The sequence below is a fragment of the Boleophthalmus pectinirostris genome, unplaced genomic scaffold, assembly GCF_026225935.1.
Source record: "Boleophthalmus pectinirostris isolate CB_2022bp ecotype Guang Dong unplaced genomic scaffold, ASM2622593v1 HiC_scaffold_23, whole genome shotgun sequence".
Taxonomy (NCBI): domain Eukaryota; kingdom Metazoa; phylum Chordata; class Actinopteri; order Gobiiformes; family Gobiidae; genus Boleophthalmus; species Boleophthalmus pectinirostris.
This window is the reverse complement of record NW_026571207.1, coordinates 23,464,096-23,489,448: the sequence shown is the minus strand read 5'-3', so window position 1 is coordinate 23,489,448 and position 25,353 is coordinate 23,464,096. Positions and strand designations below refer to the sequence as shown.

Sequence of the window (25,353 nt, the reverse complement as noted above, 5' to 3'; positions counted from 1 at the left end):
TTTGGCTTTGACACCTGTTTCTCTAATAACTAGCTAACACACTGAGGCCAGAAAATTGAACGTTGTTGTTAATAACCTTTCATTTGTACCCTCCCCAGCGCCCTAGCAGCCTGATCTCTGACAGTTCCGTGGAGCCTGGCCCTCTCCCTCTGGCTCCTCCCCTGACTCCACCTCCTCCACCCCCATGAATGATGTCATCTGCTCTGGACCAGACCTAAACCTCACCACCTGCACAGTCAATGTATGACACACACCTATTACCCACATTGTCGTAACAATCTAAAATGGGGTTGGCAATTTTTTCTTAAGCTGTGATTGCATTTAGAAAGGTTTTTATTAGAATCACTTGCCTTTCATATTTGTTAAGGTTTTTTTTATACTCAACATCATGTAAATGGAATACACTAGTAGAGATCAATCAACCTTCATCCAAAAGGAACCAAGCTGACATAATCACAAGGGGAATTTTTAGACTAATTTGTGAGAGTTAAATGACTACTGCACTGTTACTTTTACTAATGTAAAATTCATAAATGGGCCAAGACAGACACCCATAGTGCCCATCCAAAAGATCATTATCTCTTTAAATAACTACTGGTTGTTATGTGTCATACAATCACCATTTACATCTCTCACTTAAATACAAAAAATAATTTATTTTTCAAAGCTGTCCACCAGTTTTATAATGATATCTCTTATTTCTATTAATCAGGAGCTGAAAGACTATCCAGTGTATCCAGACCCAAGCCTCAAAGCATTTGAAGGGGCCACTCTACGCTACGCTTCACTCAAACTCAAGTAATAAATTATGTTTTATCACTTATTTACAAACTTATATTAAAGGTACACTATGTAACTTTGCTGGTGGAAGAACCGCCATCTACTTTTGCTGCTTGTTGTTTGTTGTTTGTTTCCATGGAGATGGCATTGCTCTATCTAGAATCTTTCACTAAATGGCATTAAGTGTATCTGACATTTATTCATTTATAGGTGTTATTGCTTAACAAATCCTTCAATAACAAACATTGTTACGGTGGCCAGGGTCAACTCTTCACAAAGCTAAACTATAACTGTCTCAATAGGGGTAGATAAGTTTAATGCCATACTGTGGATCATTCTAGGCAAAGCAATAACCTCTCCGTGAAGACAAGAAGTTATACCAGAGAAGTTCCATAGCATCCCTTTATTGCTAATATGTGAGTAATTATAGCAAATATATGTGCCTCTGTAGCCCTCCAGCTCAACTAGAGACTGTGGATCTTGACAGCACCTATTCAGACTCAGAGGCTATGGTAAGTTGTTTTTTGTGTATTTTCAGTCTATTCAACATTGTGCATTACTACCACTCTATCCTATGAACCGAATAACTTTCAACAAATTATAATTTCCCTAAGGGAAAGAGAAACAGCAGGCAAGGCTTTTATTTAGGATGACGTAATGAACCCCAGTAATGGCTTTCTCTCTATCTGTGCATGAAGGAGCGACACCCAGAGGCAAGTTTGAGAACTGGTGGTGTGTGCAGAGGATTTACTGCCCTCTTGTGGTTAAAAACATACTGTTAGCATATCAAACAGCTGATTCAGAGCAGCTTAAATACATAAAAAAAACTTAAAAAAAACTGGACAACAAAGCTTTATGGTTGGATTATTAGAGAACCCAGATTATGTCATTTTTGTTTCCATTATTACTAATTTCTATTTATTATTATGATTATTATTATTATTATTATTATTATTATTATTATTTTAAAAAAATTAACTGTCCTATTAAAGCTGCCATTTGTAAGTGTATTTTATTTTGTAATAGCTTGTGAACAGAACTGAGTAGCTGTTGTTTCAGTAGAAGGATGTTGATATTACAATATGTTTACAGGTTTCAGGTCTCTATTCATGGAACATTTTGAAGATTTGACATTTCAGGATATAATGTTATTGTGTTTGAATTGTTAATTGCCACAACAGTGCAAATGTAATATAATTATTCTCTAAAACCAATGGATAGTCTGTAACACATGTAAAGTTCCTGCATATAATCATATTGAACTGAAGCCTGACTTTGTATCCTATTGGCCTTGAAAATGGACCAAACCCATGGGGGAAATGAGAATTCAGAAACGCTAAACTAGTTTATATTGAAATAGATATGAGTGCAGAAGGGAGAGTGCGATTATGTGTTTGAATGTACGCTGGCTCGCCTCCACTGCACGACTTGAGAGATGTATCCCGTGGTTAGTCTCAGTAGGAGGAGCTCCTCGTTGTGAAGAGGAAATAGACGGATAAAGAGGCGGGAGCGTCAGTACACACAGAATACACACAGGCCCTTTCCTATTTAATACTCTGTCCTCCTCTGCCCTGCTTCTGTCTGCACTCATCTGATGGCTCCATACAAAATGTGCTGTTCTTGTCACTCTCAGTTACACTGTGACATACACATATATATATGTGTGTGTGTGTTTTGTATGATAAAATATATATTCATGAGTGTAGAAATTATATACAGAGGTGGGTTGTTGTGACATTTACTTCAGTGTCTTAATAATTTAAATCAACTTCTAAGTGTAATTTGCTCCAAAATAAATCTTGAGTAATAATATTGTAATTTATGTCAGATTTGAATAGTCTACATCTAGTGAGAAACTTGGAACTTAATTTGGTTATTTAAATGTGTAGATAAGATATGAATGTATTTTGTGGAGGCATTTGTTCTGATAATCTGCATTTCCACTTATTTTATTCAGGGTATATTTACTTTTTCTTACAACCTATAAAACTTAGTTTTTAATTATTTTTACTGCTACATGAGTAAATTTGTTGTGATGTTAAGATAGTCAGCCATTTACTTCTTGTCTCCTCCTCTGTGGTCCTCTCCAGTCATTCCCCGTGCGGTCTCTGGGCTGGGTGGAGATGTCAGAGCAGGACTTGTGCGAGGGGCGGAGCAGTGTGGCCGTGCACCACTGTATCAGACAGCTGTCCTACTGCAGACGGGACATACGCGACTCTGCTGGGGTCTGGGGAGAGGTCAGTTTCATCAGAGAGTCTTTGTCATTTAAAAATAGAAGTCCCACATAGACATGAGATTGGAGAATAAATCATAAGAAGTCAAGGAAGGATACAAACAGCACTACATACTCATATGGTGACACTAATAGCCTGTCTCATTTAATTTAGCTTTACAATATATACAATTTTGATCAGATTGCGGTTACTATTATCTCAAAGGGCCCATCTTATGCTATTTTCGGATCTATGTTATAATGTTGTTTCCTAATCAAAAACATACCCAGAGCTGTGTTTTGTTTCATTCACACATGTTTAACACACAAATCCTGCATATTTAGGCTGAGTTCTTCTCTCAAATGAAACCAGTCCTCCTTGTAATGTCATGTGGTAATACAGGAAGTGCTTCATTGTGTTTCTAAAAGTATGTGGATGATTTCAGCCTTGGAATTGCCAATCTCTACAAAAGGTAAAAGGTAGCTGTAAACTTGAAAACTATGCTTCATGACATCACAAAGTGGAACAAAGCATTTTGAGCTAACTTAAAAGTGTGAATGAAACAAAACACACTCCACACACACACTTGTAACATTCCAACATGGCATAAAGCTCACAAGTGACAATTATGCGTAATATAGGACCTTTAATACTACTCTGAAGGGCTACCTAACTGTTTTACAAAATATAGATTTTTACTTGAAATTAAAAACAATATATGTAAAAGCATAATCATGACATTAAATTTAAATGATTTGTTATCTGATATTTAATTAATTAATATTTTTGTTTGCTCACAGGGTAAAGGAATGCTGCTGGTGCTTCAGGACCGGATGTTGACCTTAGTTGACCCCGACGACCGCAGTCTGCTTCACTCTCAGCCAATCAGCAGCATTCGTGTGTGGGGCGTGGGGCGGGACCATGACAGGTATTTACACCTATTTTTTAAATCTTTATTATTAATTATTCATTTATTTTGTGTTTTGGATTTTATTTATTTCTTACAGCATAATTAACAGTTCAAGTAACGACCTCACTATATAGACTAATGTTAAATGCAATACATACAGCAGTACCACTCTTTGCTGATTCAGGAGTTTGCCAAAGATTAGAAGCTGACAACAGACTCATTATAAAGTAATGGGTATTTGCATAAAGACCATAATTATGCCCAATGCTGTTCCTTTTCCATCTCCGCTGGGGGCCTGAGGGGCTGCCACTCATTTGGCTCTGTCCCAGTCTCTTAACCTTCTCACTTTGGCGCTGACAGTTTGCTGAGGCTAGCATTAGCATAACATGTGGGGAGGGCAGTGCTAAACGTTCATTGATACGAGCCCCTCAAGGTTCCCATTAACCCATGAAACATTTACACTTCCTGAAACATACAATTCCAGCATGACGGCTAATGCATTAAACATATATTGTAATAGTGCAATACTTCATTCATACATATATGAGGTGGGTAAGGATTCTTGTCATAATATTGTTTGTTTGCTTGTTTATTTATTTCATATATAATATATATATCACATATATATACAGTAATACACAAATGTCACAATGAATGTTGACTTGTATTTAAAGGTGCATTGTGTAACTTTTCTGATGGATGGTCCGTCACCTACTTTTCTCCATGGAGATGTTATTGCTTTGTCTGGAATGTTTTTCAGTGTGAGATTAAACCTTTTTTTGTAATGGACATCAAACCAGGTCAAATTACTGGTCAGATCTGTGAAGAGGCAACCCCGCTCACAGTCACATTTCTATATTTGGGCAATTAAACCACCTGTAATTGAATACATGTAAGATAGATCTGTTTAATGCCATATTGTGAAACATTTGAACCAGAGCAATGACATATCCATAGAAACAGGCTGCTGATGGACCCCCAACCGAAAAGTTACATACTGCACCTTTAAGTAAATACAAAATATCTGTGGGGCAAAATTCTGAAAGCATGTTACACTTTACTGTAAACTTCAAATACAAGCACCATGAGTTTATTTGTCAGGGCTGTTGGTACATTATTCATTCATACATGTGCTGTTTCTTATTTAAAAATGGGCCAGTCTTTTCCCATGACAGGAGATGTCTCATGGCGCTGGCAGCATGGCTTTATTGATTGACATTTAAACATGATGTTCAAATGTGTTACTAATGATGTCTTAGTTGGATGCGCTTTTGAACATATGAGTAGTTTTCTGATGGATGAGTGTGTAATTAAGTCCATTTATCATTCAAAATCTGACATCATTTCATTTTTGCTGTTGTGGGTTTCCCTGTAAAGGCGCTCTGCTCTTTTGAATTTCAGAGAACAATTTCCTATTTGAAAGTGCACTGTGTAACTTTTCTGATGGAGGGTCCAGCACCTGCTTGTCTCCATGGAGATTTTACTGTTTGGCCTTGATTATTCCATAGTATGAAAATAAACTTGGTAATGACAAGTTAATGGCCAGATCTATGGAGAAGCAAACCTGCACATGGTAACAGCTATAAAACACCTGCAGTTGAGCGAATGCAAGGGAACTATGTTTAATGTCCTACAATGGAACAGACCAGGCAAAGAAATAATGTCTCCATGGAGAAAAGCAGGTAGTGGATCCTCCACTTTAAAAGTTCGACAGTGCACCAGTTCCTATTTTCAAGCTTAATTTGCGGTTATTGTAGCTTTTTCCTAAACTGGCTCATGTCAGATTGATAAGTGTATCACTCTGAACTGAGTTCTGAGTCTTGTGAACTCACAAATATCACGAGAATCCCTCTTGCAGCACAATCTTATCTTTTTCCTACATTTGGAAGTTTATATGACCCAAATCTGACCCCAATCTTCCCATTGACTGTAGACATGACTGTTACAAATCTAAATTGCTCATAATAATGTGAGAGTGGTTTCACTGCCCACCGTAGACCTTAGCTAATTTCAGTTAACACATCTTTGGGAGGGCATCTTTTTTCACATTGAAATCACCTGAACCAGAGCTGACAAATGGGTTAATGATTTAGCGATAATTTAAAAAGGAGGAAATTTGCAAATAGCAGCTTCAATATGTCTCCAGTACACTGTGCCCATTTTCTGTGGAATAGGGAAATTGTGTTGAAATTTTCATGAGATTGGATTTACAGTGGGTATAATGTAACAGTCCACAGACTCGAGTGATTGTGAAATTAACTTTAAAATGTTAGATTTCCCTCCATGTGGCCAGGCTTTTTATTTTATCATCTTGTTATTTTTTCATGTGACTCCTATCCCGCCTTTCTTTCTACTTTTTCTCTTTTAACCATGGGATTTTGTATTCCATGTGTTGCCTTGTCGACCTCCCACCCATGTCTTTTCCAGTATTTCTTCAGCAGTAATCTCAACACAACACCAGCACTGTGTATGTAAATTAGGAATATTGTTTTTTTTTTTTGGTTTTGTGTCTCTGAGGATTGACAACTTTCATTGTTTTATTTTTTTTGTGGAAAAAAAGATGGTGCAAGGGTAACTCAATCTCTGGTTCTTTCTCTAAAGCACATCTACTGTACCATTCACTCTAAAAAGTGCACAAAAGCTAAAGTTTCTTGTTTTATAATGTATTGTTTTAAATTTTCAGTGTCTATTATGCCTTAATTACGTCAAATAATTTCAGTTATAGGCTATACTTTGGTAAAAAGTTGTGCTGGGCTACTGATACTTTGCAGTGACATCATACTGGGGGGCCTCTACATGTATGTGTATATAGTAGAATGTTCAGCCATCACCATGGAAACACATAGATCTCAGTACACACGGAGAGAAAAATGCCTACCTATTTGAATAATTTGTCTAATAAACAATCAGGTATAATTATTTTATGCTTAAGTAATCTTGCTCTACAATAATATTTTTTTTCAGTTCTGATTCTGATTGAAAACTTAGTCCATCTTTACATCTATGAAGAATTTTTTAATCTGGATTACCCACCACCAGAGGGCACTGTGCTCTAATGTCGTTTGCACTGATTGTAGATAGTGTATTTCAGTTTATTTCCTGGTGTCTGTGGGAATGCCTCTTCAAACACATGGAAGTCTGTATAATTTGTCCTCTGTGTTTGTGTGTCAGATATAGACTCACTTACAAAACAGATGCACTGTGTTGAATCAGGACAGAACGTATTGAACTGAATAATCAAGCACTTTCGAAAAACATGCCAATTAAGAAAACAGATGATTCTTAAAAAATCCATTGCGTTTAACATAAATCATGAAGCAGTCATGGTTCCTATATCCATCACTCCTTTTGCATGCTGTCTCTTTATTTTCCCATTTGTGTCTAGGCATGTCCTGGATGGCCCCTTTTCCCCTACCTTCCTCTAACCTGATTTAATATGAATGAGTGTCTCTAAAGGGGGAGAGGGGGAGGAAAGAGGAGTGGTCTGATGTTGTTGGATGAAGTCATGGGGCTATATCTGGAGCACTCAGCAAGTCTTTGGAGCTTGTGTGTGTAGTTGATGTAGTCAGATCTAAATATGTATCTGCTGGATTAATGGGGTACCTGGGGCTGTGTAGTTACTCAAAATTTTAAATTGTGGTGTCATTTATTACTCTATGAGGATGGACTGATAACTTTAAATATATTTTCTCTGTTGCTATGTTTGTTTTGATGTTGCTGCAGCTTAATTTTGAATCAAAAATACAAGTAATTATCTTATGTTGCGTTTGTTTTTTGTGGGAAAAAGATTGTGCAAGGGTTGCTCAATTTCTGCCTCTTTCTCTAAAATACAACTGTAACATTCACTCTAAAAAGTGCATAACAGCTAAAGATTATCTGTTACATAGATAAGAGCTTGTTTAAATGTTTTGATGAAAAAAGCTATGACATGTCTCCAGTATACTGTGTCCATTTTCTGTTTTATTATGTAAAATCATTTGTTCAGTTATATACTTAGTAGTGGCAAAATTCATACTTTGCAATGACATCATGCTGGGGAGAGAGGACTCTACATGTATGTCTATATAGTGGAATGTCCAGCAGTTACCATGGAGACACATGCACACATTAGGGACTTCACATTAGGGATGTTCAGTATGATTTGAGGCTCATTCTCTCCCTCAAAATGTGGGGGATAGACTTTTTTTTTTCAATCCACATAAGCTGTTAAACACCTGTTAAACATTAGTAATAAAGAATATTAGGTCTATACTTTCTCTTCAGGTTAATTTGGAAGTACAGAAGTAATGTATGCTTTCAGTTATGTGCCAGATAACCATGATTATAATTTTTGCCATTTCCCCCTAATGACCTAGCAAATTCTCTTATCAACACTTGACCATCTCTATCTGAAGTCATCTTGGGCCAATTTTCTTCTTTATCTCTTTGTCTCTTTCTGCCTGTACCTCTGGCATTGCATGTGCTTTGTCTGTCCCATTGTTTGTTGTGGCACTTGAGAGGGTGTAACCTCTTTCGCAGCATCCGTACCACGAGAGATCCACACAAACCAAAAAGACAAACACGGAAAAGTGCCTTCTATTGAAAGAGAGTGATGCTTGGAGAGAGGGAGGAGAGAGAAGAGAGAGAGGAGGAGGAGGAGGAGGAGGAGGGAGGGGAGGAGGGAGTAGACTAGAGGCATGCTTTCTTTGCACTGAGACACAAGGCAAAGTGGCACACGTAGAGGATTTGGAATCACGAGTGGGAAGGTGCGGAAGAGGAGAGGAAGAGGAAAACGGCAGGAAAAAAAGGGGGGGAAGGGAAACAAGGAAGTGGACCCCAAAGGATTTAAAAAAGTGGATGCGGAAAGCGGAGATTTATCTGGCAGTGCAAAAGGGGTTTGTACTGAGGATTGTCACGCGGCAACAGAAGCAGCTAACAAGGCAGCAATAAGCATGAGGAGGTCTTCTTGTGTGAGTATCATTGATTCAGTGCAGTGTCTATTATGTTCTCTTAAGTTTTATCAGCTTTTTGTTTAATGTGTAACACTTTGTAATAACATCTTAATTAGCCTTATTAAAGCACAAACACAGACTTACTTCATATGAGCAAATACTTTAAAATAATTCTTGCTTAATCGATACCCTAACTCCTCATCTCTTAACTCCTCACCTATTGTAGTTAGTAGTGATTAAGCCTGAATCATTCTTAATAAACTGTATGTTCATCTGAATTAAGTCTTTTTTCATGTTTTATTAAGGCTAAGTATGGTGTAGTTATTACAAAGTGTTTCCATTTCATGTGTGGTATGTTAGTAGGCTTTAAGCTGGTGGCAGTGCAGTTGCGGTAACAGAGAAGATGTAAATCTTGGGAGTGGAAGAAAGACCAAAAATGAAATGGGACTGGATTGAGAGAAGGGATTAAGTAGTCTGGATATGCTGCAGAGATTTTCAAAAGAGTCAGAGTTGGAGATTTGTTTTTACTTTCTTGCTTATCTCTGTGGCATTTCTTTCTGCTTTGAGACTTTGTATAGGACCATATGGCTTGAGGAGTAAGTGCCGGTGTGTACATGATGAATGCGCATGGCTTCATGTATATGTGGAGTTTCCCCTCACTGCCTCTATAAGTGCATGAGAGATGGAGAAGCGAGAGTGAGGAACAATTGGGCACGAGGACATGATTTACGACGTCAGGGGCAGTTCCCGCTTGTTTCCTTGTCCTTGACACTTATTAGCATTGAGACAGCAGCGTGCCGAAGATATGTGTGTACCAGTGTGATCGAGCTTGACTTTAAAGGTCCTATATTATGCTAAATTGACTGTTGTGAGCTTTAAGACATGTCAGAATGTTGTTAACTCCTCAAAAACATACCTGAAGTTGTGTTTTGTTTGAGTAATCCTTTATTATTAGTCTGTTTAAGCTCAGAATGCTCTATTCCAATTTGTGTTGTCATGCAGCGGTAGTTTTCAAGTTAACAGCTATGTTTTATCTTTTGGTCAATAGACACTGGTAATTCAAGGGCTGAAATTATCCAAATGATTCTAGTGAAGCAGTTCTTATATTACCACATGACATCACAAGGTAGAACAGAGTGTTTAAAGGTGTGAATGAAACAAAAGACAACTCCAGGTATGTTTTTAATGATGAAACAACATTATAATCAGAAACATCAGAAAGCAGCATAATATGGGCCTTTTAATAGCGAAGACTTGGTATGTTCATTCACTTTCGTCACTTTCTTCAATGGTATAGACACACATAGCAGCCTATAGCTTTAATTCATATTCATTACAAGGCTGTATAGTGGGGCTCTGTTTGCTTACTCCCTCCAGCCTCTCCCCTCACTTGTGACCTTCTATGGACAGCTGTAGCATGTTGAAAAGCAAAAAAAAAGCAAAAAAATAAAAATAAAAAGATGCTCACTTCCTTCCTGTATCATCACTATTTTAATGCTGAACACACTCCTCTGGTCACTTCTAGTTATGTCAAAGATGAAGCACGTGGCTGTCCTTACTGTAGTATTTTTCACTTTTTTGCTCCGTGTCATGGGCGGTGACTTATTTGCTGATGTCAAGGCCTTTGTCGCCATAATTAACATGCATGGGACCCCTTCGGTGGTCCGCGGGGACTTGCCCCTAACACCTATCCCCACTCGATATGTGCCACTTTGATGGATGGTCCCTCTCTCTCACTCCTGCATGGTTGAGCTTGACCAGAGGTTTCTTGAGCTCTCCTCTAAGTCATCTAGTGTCTTCGTCAGCGTCTCCCATCCCTATATTATCCATCACCCCCAGTACTGCGCCCTCACGCCTCATGTCAGGGTGGGTCCGCTCCCAAGGGTGCCCCCACAATCTAAACAGTCATTATGAAGCAACCCTGTCCCCTCTCTTGTCCACTCATATGTCAAGCACGGAGATATCATAGTTCAAAAACGCATTTCTTCATCCACTTCCTTCCTGCATTAGCATTGTTAGGCACACCTGCTGTAATCCCTGTCTTCCTGACAGATTACTCCTCCCATTCCGCCTATAGATCCCAGGCTTTTGCCTGCCACACGATAAATCTAGTCCCAATAAAATCCTCCCAGTCCCAGGCAGTGTCAGAGCTGATGCTGATGTCCTCTTATGGGACATGGAGAGGCACAGGGGGACATGGGAATGAGCAATGTCAACCTGTGGACTGGGCATCCGTCTATCTGTCTATACAAGTTTACAGAGAGTGTGTTTGAAGGCTCAAGGTTGGACCAATGACTTTATAAAGTGTGCAGAAAGAGTTCTATCTTAATATGTTTCTTATCGTTCATATTCATAACACTGCTTGAACTAGAGACAATTGGAAGTGATCTTATTTAACCTACTTTTTCAAATTTATTTTCAATAGTAGCATAGGTTTCAAAGGCAATTTGTCTTGTGGCTGAATGTATTCTGCAATAAATTTAGAACTAAAATTACATTATCGGGTCAGTAGGGGGTTCTCTGCTTGATTCAGTTCCATTTATATTAAAGATGCACCACGTAACTTTTGTCTTACCTCCATGGAGATGTTATTGATTTGCCTATCTATCATGCTTTATACAAATACAGGTGTCTATATTGTTACTTGCAAACATGCATTTTTACTGTGAGCAAACTCGACTTTCCACTGATGTGACCTATAACTTGGTCTGGTGGCATCACCTGTTTGTGTCCATGGCGATGCATACGTTAACGCAATACTGTGAGACATTACAAGCAAAGCAATAACATGTTAGACTAACATGGTGGACCCATTAAAAAAGTTGTGTATAATGCATCTTTATATTTTAGATGCATTTAAGAATTAATTTTAGATGCATTTAAGAATTACGTTACGATATTCAGACAATATGTGATTTCTTTCAAATGGCCTGATTACCCCATTATTGTCCATGACCTATCAAGAAGAAATCATTTAATTCTGATAACCTGTTGCATATAGTTTACCAGAAGCTATTTATAGAAAGTGAATTAACAAGAATGTCACAGGATTGATTTTGTGTGTGAAGTCTGCAGGCATCTCAGCGGGCTCCCTCCTTCTGACCATCCAAAGGAATCCAGTTTTTCACTTTGGTCACTCATAGCTACATGTTTACACCTTCAAAGAATGGTCTGTTGCTTTCATGCTTTTATGCTTTTTTGTCATGCTTTCACAGTTAGTTAGAGCTACTTTATGCTTAACATTTCAAACTTCAAGAAAGCTAGGGATGCATTAATACTGGTATTGAATATTAGCAAAGATTTGCTGGATCAGGTATCAATTCCATGATATTGGTTCAGCTGATATCCTGGTTGGACCTTTTATTGGATGGTATTCGATGTAGTAAGACAATTTACCAACAGATACGGACAGAGCTAATATATCAATATCGGAATCAGAACGGAAAAAGTTGGATCAGTGGAGCTCAGGTAAAAGTGTAGCTTTTACCTGATAATTGTCAGTGTTGTATTCTTCATTCCTCAAGTTACTTAACACCCAGTCTATACAACAGAAAAAGAAATAATGGTGAAAAAATAATTTTTCATCACATAGCAAAGAAATACTGTAATACTGTAATATTTGAATTATATGGGCCACGTGCTGTGGAGCTCTTTGTGTTATAGTATGTGAATGTGTGTAGTGTGTATGCAGCTTATGATTAATAGCATGTGCTTCTAATTAGGTTACATAGAGACAGTGTGATTCCCTTTGCTCTGTGGTCTGTGCTTTGGAATAAACTCACGGGACGACAAGTCCTGTCCCATGAATAAAATGACTTGAATGATAATGATACTAGTACTAAAGTGTTTTTTTTTACAAAAGCCTTAAAGTCACAGTATGTAACATTTATACCACTAATTGACAGTAAATTAAAAAAAAAAAAACATCCAGTGACCCAAGGCAGTGCAATTCCAGCTCCTCCAGATATATGAATGTGTGTGGTTCATTGATGTAAAGTGCTTTGAGTGCCTTGAAGGTGGAAAAGGGCTTTATAAAAATGTGGCCATTTAAGATGTTTTGTTTTGTTTTGTTTTTGTTTTTCATTTTGGTTGTATTTATTGCACTACGAAACATAGAAAAGCATGCTTCCTTACTGTGCGCGGGCTTGCATCTCCACAAATCAGACTTTTATCTGACCTGGAAGAAAACCTCTTTCTTTCTTGTTTCCATGGAAATGTTGGTCCTTTGGCTATGATCTTCCACAGTTTGGCATAAAACCTTATCAATCTCATGAATGTTCAGAAGTATGGTTTTAACTTTCTGTTTCTATGGAATAACTCCAGAAAGTTACATACTCTGCCTTTACATAAAACCACTATTATATTAAAAAGATCAAGAAAATAGTAAGACACCATCTTTTTCCTCTTTATCCCATCCAAGCCCGTTCATTGCAGTGCATTTATACAGTCTGCCCACCCGCCTATATCTTTACACTATTAAATGTGTGTTGATATATGGACTGTTGACATGCTGAATGTAAGTGCGTTTTGCCTGCTTAGCGCCTCGCCCCGCCCTCATCTCATCTGCCTCCGCCACTCGCTCAGAACTGGGTCACAACGCCATAGGAACAGAAACCTCAGCCCTGTGTGGATTTTCTCACGATTTACAGCATTGGTTTTGTGAAACGGCGTGTTTTTGTGCCAGAGAAGATGATGCAAATTGAGGTGTAGCAGCAAATGACATCACCTATCAGTTTCAATCATTTCAGTTCAAACTAGACACGAGTTTTATGTTTTATCCCCATACGAGTGCCCTAAGCCATCTCTCTAATTTGGTATTTAACAGTTATGTAACCCAAGTCTAATAATTTATATAAGACAACCAGCACTATCTTGTAAAGCAATATGAGCTACATAAAGTGTCTGAATAAGAATAAGATACACCAAAGTTGTACCTACACAAGAAGACATCACAACAGCAACAACTAATCAGATTATTTGTGATTATTTGATTATGACTAATTAATATCCCTGCCCACTCCCTGTTTTGTGTTTGTCCTTTGTTGTTTGCATGTGTAGTTATCCAACTATACATGCAGTCCTGCCAGGATCTTTTGGCCAAATGATGTTTGTAAATGAGAACTGGTCCTCAAATGTTTTACTTGATTGAAGGTGCACTGTGCAACTTTTCTGATGGAGGGTTTACTACCTACTTCATGGAGATGTTAGTGCTTAGACTGGAATGGTCCACAGTATGACATTAAACATATCCATCTTGCCATTTATTCATTATGGGTGTTTTATGGTTCAAAAATACAGTAATTCTTTCTGTGTATAGGACACCTCTCCACAGATCTGAAATGTAATATAATGCAGTGATGTAACCTTCATGTCTCCTTTGTGATAGATAGGTCCAGTCTCTACTGTGAAACATTCTAGACAAAGCAATAACATTTCCATGGAGACAAACAGGTGGAAGGAATGTTACGCAGTTGCTTCTTTAAATAATGTTGAAAATCATTATTATCTGAATTTTACACAGATTCTAAAGCTTGTCATTTTTTTATGGATTAGCAAAATACCTGTTTCGCATAATTGGCCAGTGCTCACCTGGCTCATTGTCTGGCTGTGTAACTGGTACCATGATCTGTTTATCTTTATATTATAACGGTTCATCTGTGTTTATGCGTAGGATAGTGCTGTTTTGTTGCCTATGATACTGTGGGGGGGTTGGCCTGCACCTCTGATCCGTGGAGCTGGTTTCTCAGCTCATCTTGGGGCTGTAAACGTGTTTACGGTGTGAGGGGTAATTACCCTCAGACGGCCCACATTAAAGGTAATGGCCGCGGGGCATGACTAATTCAGCAGGTCACACAGAGCTCCAGCGTCCACCGTCACCTCCCCTTTAACTACTATGAGAAGACAGAGGGGGGCTGTCCTTCCCCCTCATTATTTAACTACACTAATATGAATGCACTACTATTACTGCTCATTATGGATCAAAGGTGTGTCATGTACTATTGAGTGCACTGGTGTATCCACAGTACAGGTGTGCGAAAATACTGAAATATCCATATATTGTGAGACTAAATTTGGTGATACAGTATCATTATCATGGTCTACTCTATAGATCAGGGGTGTCCAAACTTTTTTCATCAAGGGTTACATATCTAAACATAGATGAAGCAGAGGGCTGATCAAGCCGCTGATCTAGAGCTGTAGACTGGTGCTCAGTTGGCTTTATCAAGGTAGATTTTCAAAAAAACTTGCAGTAAATAGTTTATTTATAAATTATGCAAGATAATTTGGGCCAATTCACCTGGAAGCCTGAGCGCCAAGAAAAATTTGTCTGAGGGCCATGTTTGGCCCACAGGCCATAGTTTGGACATGCCTGCTATAAATATATCACCAAGAGTATTTTTTAGGTTTCTTTTAACCATTTTTTTGTGACCACGTGACAATTGTGTTGCTGTTGATGGAATACACTCAACATAGTTTTGATGATTAAAATATGTGTATTTCATATGAACTTTGCACAAGTAGTGGTTCAACAAAGAAGTATTGTTCTTAAAATGTATTTGGTTCTGAAAAAAGAGCAATATATCATGTGAGTATCATATGCAATATAATGATTAACGCATGTATCTTGTGATAATATTGTATCATGAGCCATGTATCCTATTGAATCATGAGGGACCCAATAATTCCCAGCCCTAATCCACAGTGTATTCAGGCCGGTCTACAGTCATATTTGAATAGTTTAATTACGTCTTCGTTAATCTCTTCAAATGCTATTCCTCCTAGAGTGAAGTCATATTTGGTTGAATTGTATAGTATTTAAGCAGGATGCGCTCCCTGATTTCATGAACATCTTTATTCTTGTCTGAGACATCACACGTTTGATGCTTTCTTACTGTGCATCCTTGGTATACTGTATTTATTAAAACAGGACAGATAATGAACTGAAAGCACACCCTAGCATAGCGTGTTCCCACCACACAATGCAATATTCAGAACATTAGTGCACCGAAGTACCCATTATTTTGCTATTAAGTCCTTTAAATAAGAGGCTTTTACATTAGATTGCATCATTTAGTTTAGTTACTTAAGTGAACAATATCTGCTCTTACAAACACTTCCCAGCACTGACTTCAGCAGACTCCTAAAGATATGTAAATGTGCAAATGCAATTCTCCTAATGGCAAGTTTTCCAAGTTTGTTTTTTTAAGCAATAAACATAACACAGTGAAACTTTTGTCTAAATATTGTCCCTCCCAAGCAACTATAGGAGGAGTGGAGCTAGCATTAAAGCATCATTTTGGATCACACAGGCTCTCTCTGCATCTCCGCACACTGTAAATGAACAGCCTAGTAAAAATAAATTGCTTTTACAGTGGTTTCCTGTGTTTTGTCCAACTGTCCGCCATACCCCATTTCCCATTACAATAAACCACAATCATGTCCTTTTATGGTCACGTTTTATCAGCACATGTTTTTAACCGCCTCTCACTAAAGTGCTTATTGAGTTTGATCTATAATGGATCTAAAATGAAACATGATTGGAGGAGTACACACAGATTATGAGGACCCAGGAGTAGTAATATAGATGTATTGGTTGATAGACAGCTCAAATGCTCCTTCTTCATCACTTTGTGTCTTTTTAACAGCGCTCGAGGGCACATTTTATTTCAATTTCTATAAATATACCTATAATTACTTTTAAATTTTACTCTTTTGTCACTGTAATACCCGTATAGTATAACTGATTGTGTTTTAAAGTAGACTCAAGCAATTTTTGATGCAATTACTGTGGATGATATTATGGCATTTAAGCAATCCATCCCAGAAAGTAAAACTAACACATTTCTAAATATAACTAGCGCTGCAGGTGCTTTGCTATTCTCTTTACAAAGCAATGAAAGGATTTTCCTCTGACTCTCTCTCTTCCTCTCTCTCGTTCTGTGACTCTCTCTTTCACTCTGGCACGTTCTCTCTCTCTGTTCTCTCTCTCTTTCCCCTGCTCTCTTTCTCTGTCTCTACCTCTCTTTCGCCCTCTCTATGTTCTCTCTCTCCCCTCTCTCTCCCCTCTCTCTCCCTCTCTCTGCCGCAGCTGTCACACCTCCGCCCTCCCTGTATCATACACTGCTCTGGATCAGACTCATATCCACTCTGGCCTCGAGCCAAAGTCACAACACGTCAAACTCCGGCCCAGTAAACGCTTCCAACGCGATCAATAAGAACTATGGCACAGAGCGTCAACACACACCTGGAGCTTTCTGCTGACTGCAACAGTCACACAACCACTGTTCCAACGTAGTATTTGAATCAAAACAGACTGAAGGCTGTACATTTCCAATATATATACATGGGTTACAAAAAAAATAAAAAAATCATTTCCCCAGCATGTGTTGTTATTATTTCCATTAAAAAGTATATAAATCAACTTTTTCCTCCAAAGTCTGAACTCTGCTTAAAACCACATGCTTTGACTGCAGACCTCGCCAAGCAAGTCATAGAAATGATGAGTAATAATGATTTAAATTAAATTAGATTACTTGCACAGCCCCACCTCCATCAAAAATGTGCCTTTTATTATGATAAATGGTCATATGTTGTTGCACTTTTTGTGTTATAAAGCCATATTTGATTTATCCTCTAATCCTTGTGTGACCTGGTTTAGTACTGTAGTTCTGTAATAGTCCCCATCCAGGTCCTGGTTTAGTCTTTGTTTTGACATGTTGCCAATGATTTAATCTATCTTGGTTTACTTCAGGTGTGGTCCTGTAGTAGTTTATAGTAGTCTGGGTTTAGTTGTAGTAGTAGTTTTAGTTTTTAGTACTGATTTATGAATTATAAATACATATAGGGCATTTTAACTCTGTATATGAAATTATTGCTGTACTACAAACAGTAATTGAGAACTGGATCATTAAATTGTTTCTAATTGTCATTGATGCTTGAGTGTTTTTAATAGGGAGGTCTCCAGCCAGTCTTTGTCAGTAAGCAGAGTACAGAGTTTGGAAGAAGAAATTGGATAACACTTAGTGTCAAATGGGACTGATTAAAAGTGTTTATTTGATTTAATATGGCAATATAATAAATAAAATAAAATAAAACCCTCCCACCCCTTTCTTTACACACAACATTTCACGAACATCACATAAAAACACACACACACAGAATCAGATAGTCAGACATCAAGAGTCGCTCAAATTCAATCCAGCTTTGTTCAAAGTCATGTTGTTTCTCCCTTACCGAATGGAGGGTTTTGAAAAGGCAAAATAAACAAATTGTGGTCAATCAATCAATCAGTACAAAGAAAAAATAGTAATAACATTTTCTGCTCGCCCTGCATGAATTTGTTCCCATGACATTATAACACATTTGCACATCAGATGTTTTCCACGTGGGTCTCTTTCTGCTGACTCCCACAAACCACTGCAGGTTTCCAATCAGCATTAGCCCGTGCCATTAGCATACGTAAGTGCATTCGTATATATACACTGACTGAAACGGTTGGATAATGGAAGTCTGTGTACAGTGACAGATGGTGTGGCACTGGTGAGACGTGGAAAATAAGGATGAGTTCACACCACTGCATCATAAAAAGAGTTTTACTGCTCAGTATCAAGGCGGTTTACTTTTACGAGGCCAATTTAGCACCTGAAAACTCACACTGAAGGAATCGGCCATAAATATTAATGATGCTTTATGGTTATTGGAGAAATTAGGCAACATTTTTACTGTACTTTTTACTAGTGCAAATCTGAGCTCAGGCTTTTCTATATCTTGCTTTTTGCTTTGCTGGGTTTCTTAGACTTTGACAAACTTTACTGAGCCACAAAGGAAATTATTTGGACACAGTTGCTCATCACTATATAATATAATAACAAAGAGAAAAATTATAAATGGTAATAATAAATTCAAAGTAAGTAGCAAAAATGAGACTGATGTCAAATAAGACAATTATATAAATGTACATGTACAAGTAAAATAAAAAAAAATTGGAAATATAGTAGATGACGTCACAGCATTCTAGGCCAGTTATTTTTAATACAAATGGGGGCTGGTGAAATTAATGTTTTTAAAATGCAGATTTTTGTAGCGAGTTTGGGGTCTAGCCATGAATAGAAATGATCACGTCGAACATTTGTGAATTTACTTTTTGGATGTTTCAGGGCAAAGTACTATGTAATCAATAGGAAAAACTGTCTCTTGCCCCCGAACTGGGAATCGGAAAATGACCTATTAGTATAATCCCAGATTCCAGAAGTGTAATTATAGTAACAACAATTCTAATTCAGATCCACATATAAAAAATATATATAATCTAATAATACAATTTAATATTGGAACAACAAAATTCAGCATTTTTAATCAACATTATTGCGATATAAAAGAGGTTCTGCTTGATTTGGACAATAAACAGATACAGTATTTAGAGGACAAATTATAGCAGTGATTTTCAAGGGCCAAAATTATTAGTTGTAATCAAAGTTAATTGCTCAATAATTGCAGGCTAGAAGTGATGTTATGATGCATTACACACAACAGTTTGGTGCCAGTTTGAGCTGCTATCTTTTGTGTTGTTTTCACATTGGCTGGATAATTGTGTACTTTGTGTCCTTTAACCAAGAGGAAATTAAGCTCTGGTAACTGATTATGTATTTTGGTGTATTTTATAGTATTTTTCTATTTTACTATCTGTGGTTGTAACAGTAATTGTAGTTCCAGAAGTAAAATTACTCATACATACATGTTTGTAGTTAAATTTTGCCTTCAATACTTTTCCTTTCAATTTCAAAATTAGTAGTGGGTTTGATGCCTGTTATTAAAATATCATTTTACTTTTTACTCCATCTCCATGGAGACAGTGTTTTTGCTTTGAAATATTCCACAGTATGCCACTACCTTGCATTTGATTTCTTCAGTTAGGCTTGGTTTGGTCACAGTTTGATCTTGGTTTAGTCCCAATGTACAGTTTGTCTTTTCTTGAAAATTCTCCACAGATCTGACAGATCTGTTACTTGGATAGATTTTAAAGCCATTGTGTGGAAGATTTTTGGCAAAGCAATACTGTCTCCATGGCAAAAGCAAAACCTAAACCCTTTGGCTTAATCTGAAATGAATAAAACCCTTTGATTTGTTATCATGGTGAATTCCCCTCTACATAGTAAATGCTAATGTTACTACTCCACTACAGAGCGGGATGCAGGTGATGTCAGAGGTGCTGTTGCCGTTAGTTTCGTGTGACTTTCGTTCTCAATAAATCGTCTTCAGTTGTGACCTGGTTTAATCTGTGGAGCGGAGCGCGCCTTGTAGCCATTGGGATCAAAGACACAGTGCTGGTGGTGGGTTATTCATTCCTCCATTTTCAATTCCCCAAACATAAGATCACACACAATGACGAAAAAGTACATCTTTCTCTGCCGCTTTTATCTTTTTGTAACCTTTACTTTAAAATCCCTGTTACCTTTTGATTTTTGGCACTGTACAGCTGTCCACATCTTTTGCCAACTCTGTCCATCTTATTCACTGCCAAAAAGTCCTCCTCTCACTCAGACTCTTGTCCGTCATGGCTCTTCACTTCCTGTTTTAATTCAGTTATTTCTGACCATGATCTCAGTCCAGTGCTTATTATAGTTTCTCTACACTTTTTTCTGTGTAAAGCTGTATTCGTTGGATTGGTATTTTGCACAAATTTCACACCAAACTTTGGAGGAGTTACACTTTCGGTTGGCAAACTGCAAATGCTACAAGTTTTGGCTCTTAAGAAAGTCAAACATTTTGAGCGACCATGTCAAATTTATGAAAATTCACTGTGGCAGCTTCTCAGTGGTGGTGCTTATGTAGTGAAATTTACACTTTTTTAGTTCGGACAGTTTGGACACATTTGAATGTAATGCCACATAATTGAGAAAATATAAAATTTTTACATTAAGAGCACTTGAAATCCTAGTTCTTCCATTTCTGCTTAAGATGAAAATGGAATGACTTGGTGATAGGAATTGGTTAAATCCAGTCTCTTCTAATAAAGTTGTACTTTTAAGGTTAGCGCGTCTTATAGTGATACATTATAATACAATATAAAAATATTACTCAAATTTTGACATATTTATTAATTGACAATCAACCAATCCCACATATATTACTTTAAAAAAAGGTGCACTATGTAACTTTTTGGTTGGGGGTCCACCACCTTCTTGTTTCTATAGATATGTCATTGCACTGCTTGGAATGTTCCACAGTATGACATTAAACAGATCTACCTTACATTTATTCAAGTACAGATGCTGTGAAACATACCAGACAAAGCAATAACATCTTCATAGAGAAAAGCAGGTGGCAGACCCTCCACCAGAAAAGTTACACAATCCACCTTTAACCTGATCTGCAACACACATGCCTGGACTTGAACACAACTTGGTAATCATTCCTCATGCTTGCAAAAAGAATACAGACAAAAAGCTGCAACACTGATAATAGATTTAACACAGGGATTCAATTCTCACCAAGTAAATATAGAGTGTCGCATCAGGATTTGGGTATTTTGACTTAAAAACTTGAACATTGAGGTGAAGCCTGTCAATCCTCATCAGTATTTGACAGTTACAGTCAAGACTCCAGAAATCTAAGTCAGAGCAGCTGTGTGGGCGGCAAGTGAAGTTTGTGCAGTGAAGAGTCATTGAAAAAACACATCAGATGCGACTCATTTGCACAAACACACCAAACCTTATGCTAAACAGATCATCAGGAAATCAAAGATTGTCATTGTGTAAATTAGTCCTTTTGATAGTGGTGCTGCTTTTGTAGTCGAGCTAAATGGGAGAGATGTAGTTGATACGGATCAGACTTTGTTCTCTCCGGGGGCTCCTCCTGTCGCGCGTCAGAGGAGGTGAGAGAGGCAGATTAAAGGCAAGCTCAGAAATTTAGAGGTGCAGGATTGTACTGGATAGGGGAAAAGTCTGTGTTCATTTGAATGTAGATATGCTTAAAACAGTGAGGATGTGCTGTGTCATTTTGGGAATTGCGTGCATGGATTTGGTTGTGAGTTCTATTTGTCTTGTTGAACTTCTTTGTGAAAGGTCTTACATTACACAAAATTTACTCTTGTGAGCTTTAAGTTATGTTACAATGTACTTCATTAAAAACATACCAGGAGTTCTGCTTTGTTGCTTGTTTCACACATGGTTGAGTAACCCTTCATTATTCATCTTTAAAGCTCAAAATGCTCTGCTACATTTTACCATTAGTGCAATAGAGATAGGCAATTCCAGGACTGAAATCATCCAAATGATTCTAGTGAAGGTATATGGAGTTTAAAACACAGCTGAGTACTTCCTGTATTACCACATGATATCAGAAGGTGCAGTTTTTTCAGTTTAGAGAAATCTATAGAGAGTTTGTGTATTAAACATGTGTGAATGAAACAAAACACAACTCCAGGTATGTTTGCAATGAGGAAACAACATTATAGGATATAATGTAGGCCTTTTAATCACTATGTCAATAGTCTTATTTTTACTCTGAAACTTATGGATTGCTATGGATTTTGGCAAACATTTTCATGATACATTTTACTCCATACTTAACCTGAACTGTTTTTTCCTTTTTTCCTTCTCACCCTTTGCCTCCATCGCTTTCACTGGACCCAGAGAAAGGTAACTGCTTCCTGTACTCTCCATTTCAAAACACCATCCGTCTCATCTGTCCCTCTACACCTCCATGTTTTGCCTTGAGTGATTCTTACTCTTTACTGTACCACTGTAACCATGAATGCCCACATCACAGGTGTTAAATCATACTTTGACCACTGGCTATTTCCTGTTGAGAGTTGCTTGCTGTTTTATGCCATTTTGATCCCACAGTGAGAGCCATAAAAGAGTCATTTGTGTAGCGTTTGCCAAGGCCACTCACGCTGGTCGGGGAATGCAGAGTTTAAATGTCCCTGAGCAGAGAAAGAGAGATGCTGTGTACGCTTCGCTAATATCCAACCGCATACATCTCTCCCGCCTGGCCACACTCGGGAGCGTTATCGACCCCAAAAGTGAGCGGGCAATTAGGCAGAGGAGACAGCCGCACAAAGGGATCATAAACACTAAGAGCTGCTTGTGATTAATGTAATATTTCGGTTTGTGCATGAAATTACTGGTCGTATTTGAAGTATTGAAACCCAGGCTCTTCTGGGTCTTGGCTGTTAGAGAGATGGAGAGAAAGTCTATTTACATATTGGACTCAAATTAGGACCAAGCCAGGATCAAGCTGATGAAGTGAACGCCAGCTTAATTATATACTATTCTAGTCCTGGTTAAGGACTGATCCAGTCCAGATTTAGTCCCACTTTAGTCACAATTTGGATGCTTTTTTCAAGTATGAACACCTTACCGTAACCTAAACATCCTTATTCAAGTATTTCTGTATTTGTATTAGTCCTTGTAGTAACAGTAGGCCTAATGAGTGGTTATAAGTTAAGTAAAAAGTAGCAATAAAAGTAGCTTAATTGCATGTACTGAATTAAATAAAGTAGAAGCAGCAGTAATAGTAGTTGTGTAGTAGAGTAGTAGTCTCTGCACTGATATCAGTTGATATCGGGTATCGGCAGCTACTTAAATCAAAAGTATCAATATTGGTATTGGAACAGAAAAGGCTAGATTGGTGCATCCCTAGTAGTAATAGTTTCCTAAAATTAGACAATCATAACAATTTAAGTACTGCTGTATGTGTATGCATAAGTGTTGAATTATTATAATATTTTCAGCAAAAATACTTGCCAAATATTTCTTTTTTTTTTTCACACTTGAGCCCATAAATGAGTAGACCATCCACTGACTAATGTAGTTTCACCCAGTTAAACCTCCTAGAAGTTTAAAACCTCTTCCATACAATTATTTGGTCAAGAGAAAATGAAATATAGGAAAGAACCATTTACAAGCAATATTTTATTCTACAATCATGTCCAAACTACTGCACATGACACTGGATGTAAACTCAATTTGCTGTGAATGCTCTTGGTGGCAGTTTTAGGTGTAATAAAATTAAATGAAAACGCTTATACATAGCCATAACCGCTATATATGAGATGAGGTAAAAGCTGTGAGGTGGAACAAATAACAATTTTACTATGCAAACACTCAATTACAAATACATTAAGCTAAGTAATGACCAGTCCTTATGATTCCCAATTCACCTAATTTTCTCAATGCTTTTTCTAAATGACATATGTTGTGTTATTGACATTTTGTTATGGTTTCAGGGACTTTGCCTATGTGGCGCGGGACAAGAACACGCGCGTGTTAAAGTGCCACGTGTTCAGATGTGATACACCGGCTGCCGCTATTGCCACCAGTCTCCACGAAATCTGCACCAAGGTGAGACCTGTACGGGTATCTAAGACTTCATATAAGCACTGCAATATGATTTATTTATTGCATAAAATTTACTCATGTGAGCTTTAAGCCATGTCATAATGCTGTTATGTTATCAAAAACATACCTGGAGTTGTGTTTTGTTTCATTCACACATGTTTGAGCAATCTTTTATAATTAGGTTGTCTACATCTCCAAATCTCAAAATGCTCTGTTCCACCTTGTGATGTCATTTTACCTTTAGTTCAATAGAGGTTGGCAATTCCATTGCTGAAATGATCCAGATGATTCTAGTGAAGGTGTATGAAGTTTATAAACACAGTGGAGCACTTCCTGTATGACCACATGACATCACAAGGTGGAACAGAATGTTTTCAGTTTAAGAGAAGAACTCAGCCTGAATTTGAAGGTTGTGTGTGTTAAAACATGTGTAAATGAAAATGAAAACATAAATCCAATGTTTTTAATGAGGAAACTATACAGATCAGAAAATGCAGAAATATGGGGCCTTTAAGAGGCACTGGTTTACAATTGAGATGAGAGGACAGGGCAGGATTCAGTGGTAGAATTGTCTGTTGAACTGTGAAACTGCAAATGTCTTGGTATCATTTATGGTTAATTTCTTTGTAATTACTGAATCTATGCACATGAAACAAGAACTGACACAAAGGTTTTCTCTGTCAATACAAATAAATGTTTAGCAAGAGAAAGTGGACTTTTATCAACAGGGCAATGTGAATACATTTTGCCGCACATCAGCGTGGCTTGCTCCGTTCTGGTGCTGCTCTGGTAAGGGACTAGTTTAAATTAGTTTAAAAAGAGACTTCTTTTGTTATGGGCCCTATCTGAGACTGAGGAGCTACAGGGAGATTTGAAGCAGTCTTAGCCGTGTTTCTTTCACCATTGCTTCAAAAAGAGTTAATATTATCAAATATACAGTCTTGACTATTATCAGCTGACAGGACGATAAGTTACAACATTAATCTCAAGTTTGTAGACCCAATGATAAATGGTCACATGTTTATATAGCGCTTGACCACCTTCAAGGCGCTCAAAGTATTTTATATCAAGGAACCACTCACCCATTCACACACACTGGAGCGAAGTAGGTTAAGTTTCTTGCCCAATAGCACAACATCAGCATTCATCTTTTGGAGCTGGAATCGCATTGCCAG

At 37.6% G+C, this 25,353-nt stretch overlaps 1 protein-coding gene across 2 annotated transcripts in view; it reads left to right on the top strand.

The window, feature by feature from the left end:
- Positions 1 to 25,353, top strand: part of LOC110160684 (amyloid beta precursor protein binding family B member 2-like) — a 45,613-nt gene that overhangs the window by 7,723 nt on the left and 12,537 nt on the right. Inside the window, exons 2-7 of one of the 2 annotated variants that reach the window (XM_055159542.1) lie at positions 99 to 241; positions 713 to 798; positions 1,232 to 1,292; positions 2,871 to 3,017; positions 3,794 to 3,921; positions 24,067 to 24,181. In XM_055159542.1, coding sequence (XP_055015517.1) covers positions 185 to 241; positions 713 to 798; positions 1,232 to 1,292; positions 2,871 to 3,017; positions 3,794 to 3,921; positions 24,067 to 24,181 — 594 coding nt within the window. In that variant the 5' untranslated portion in view covers positions 99 to 184. Of the gene's footprint in view, positions 1 to 98; positions 242 to 712; positions 799 to 1,231; positions 1,293 to 2,870; positions 3,018 to 3,793; positions 3,922 to 24,066; positions 24,182 to 25,353 lie in introns of those variants that run through there. The other variant, XR_008632997.1, reaches the window with a different exon arrangement.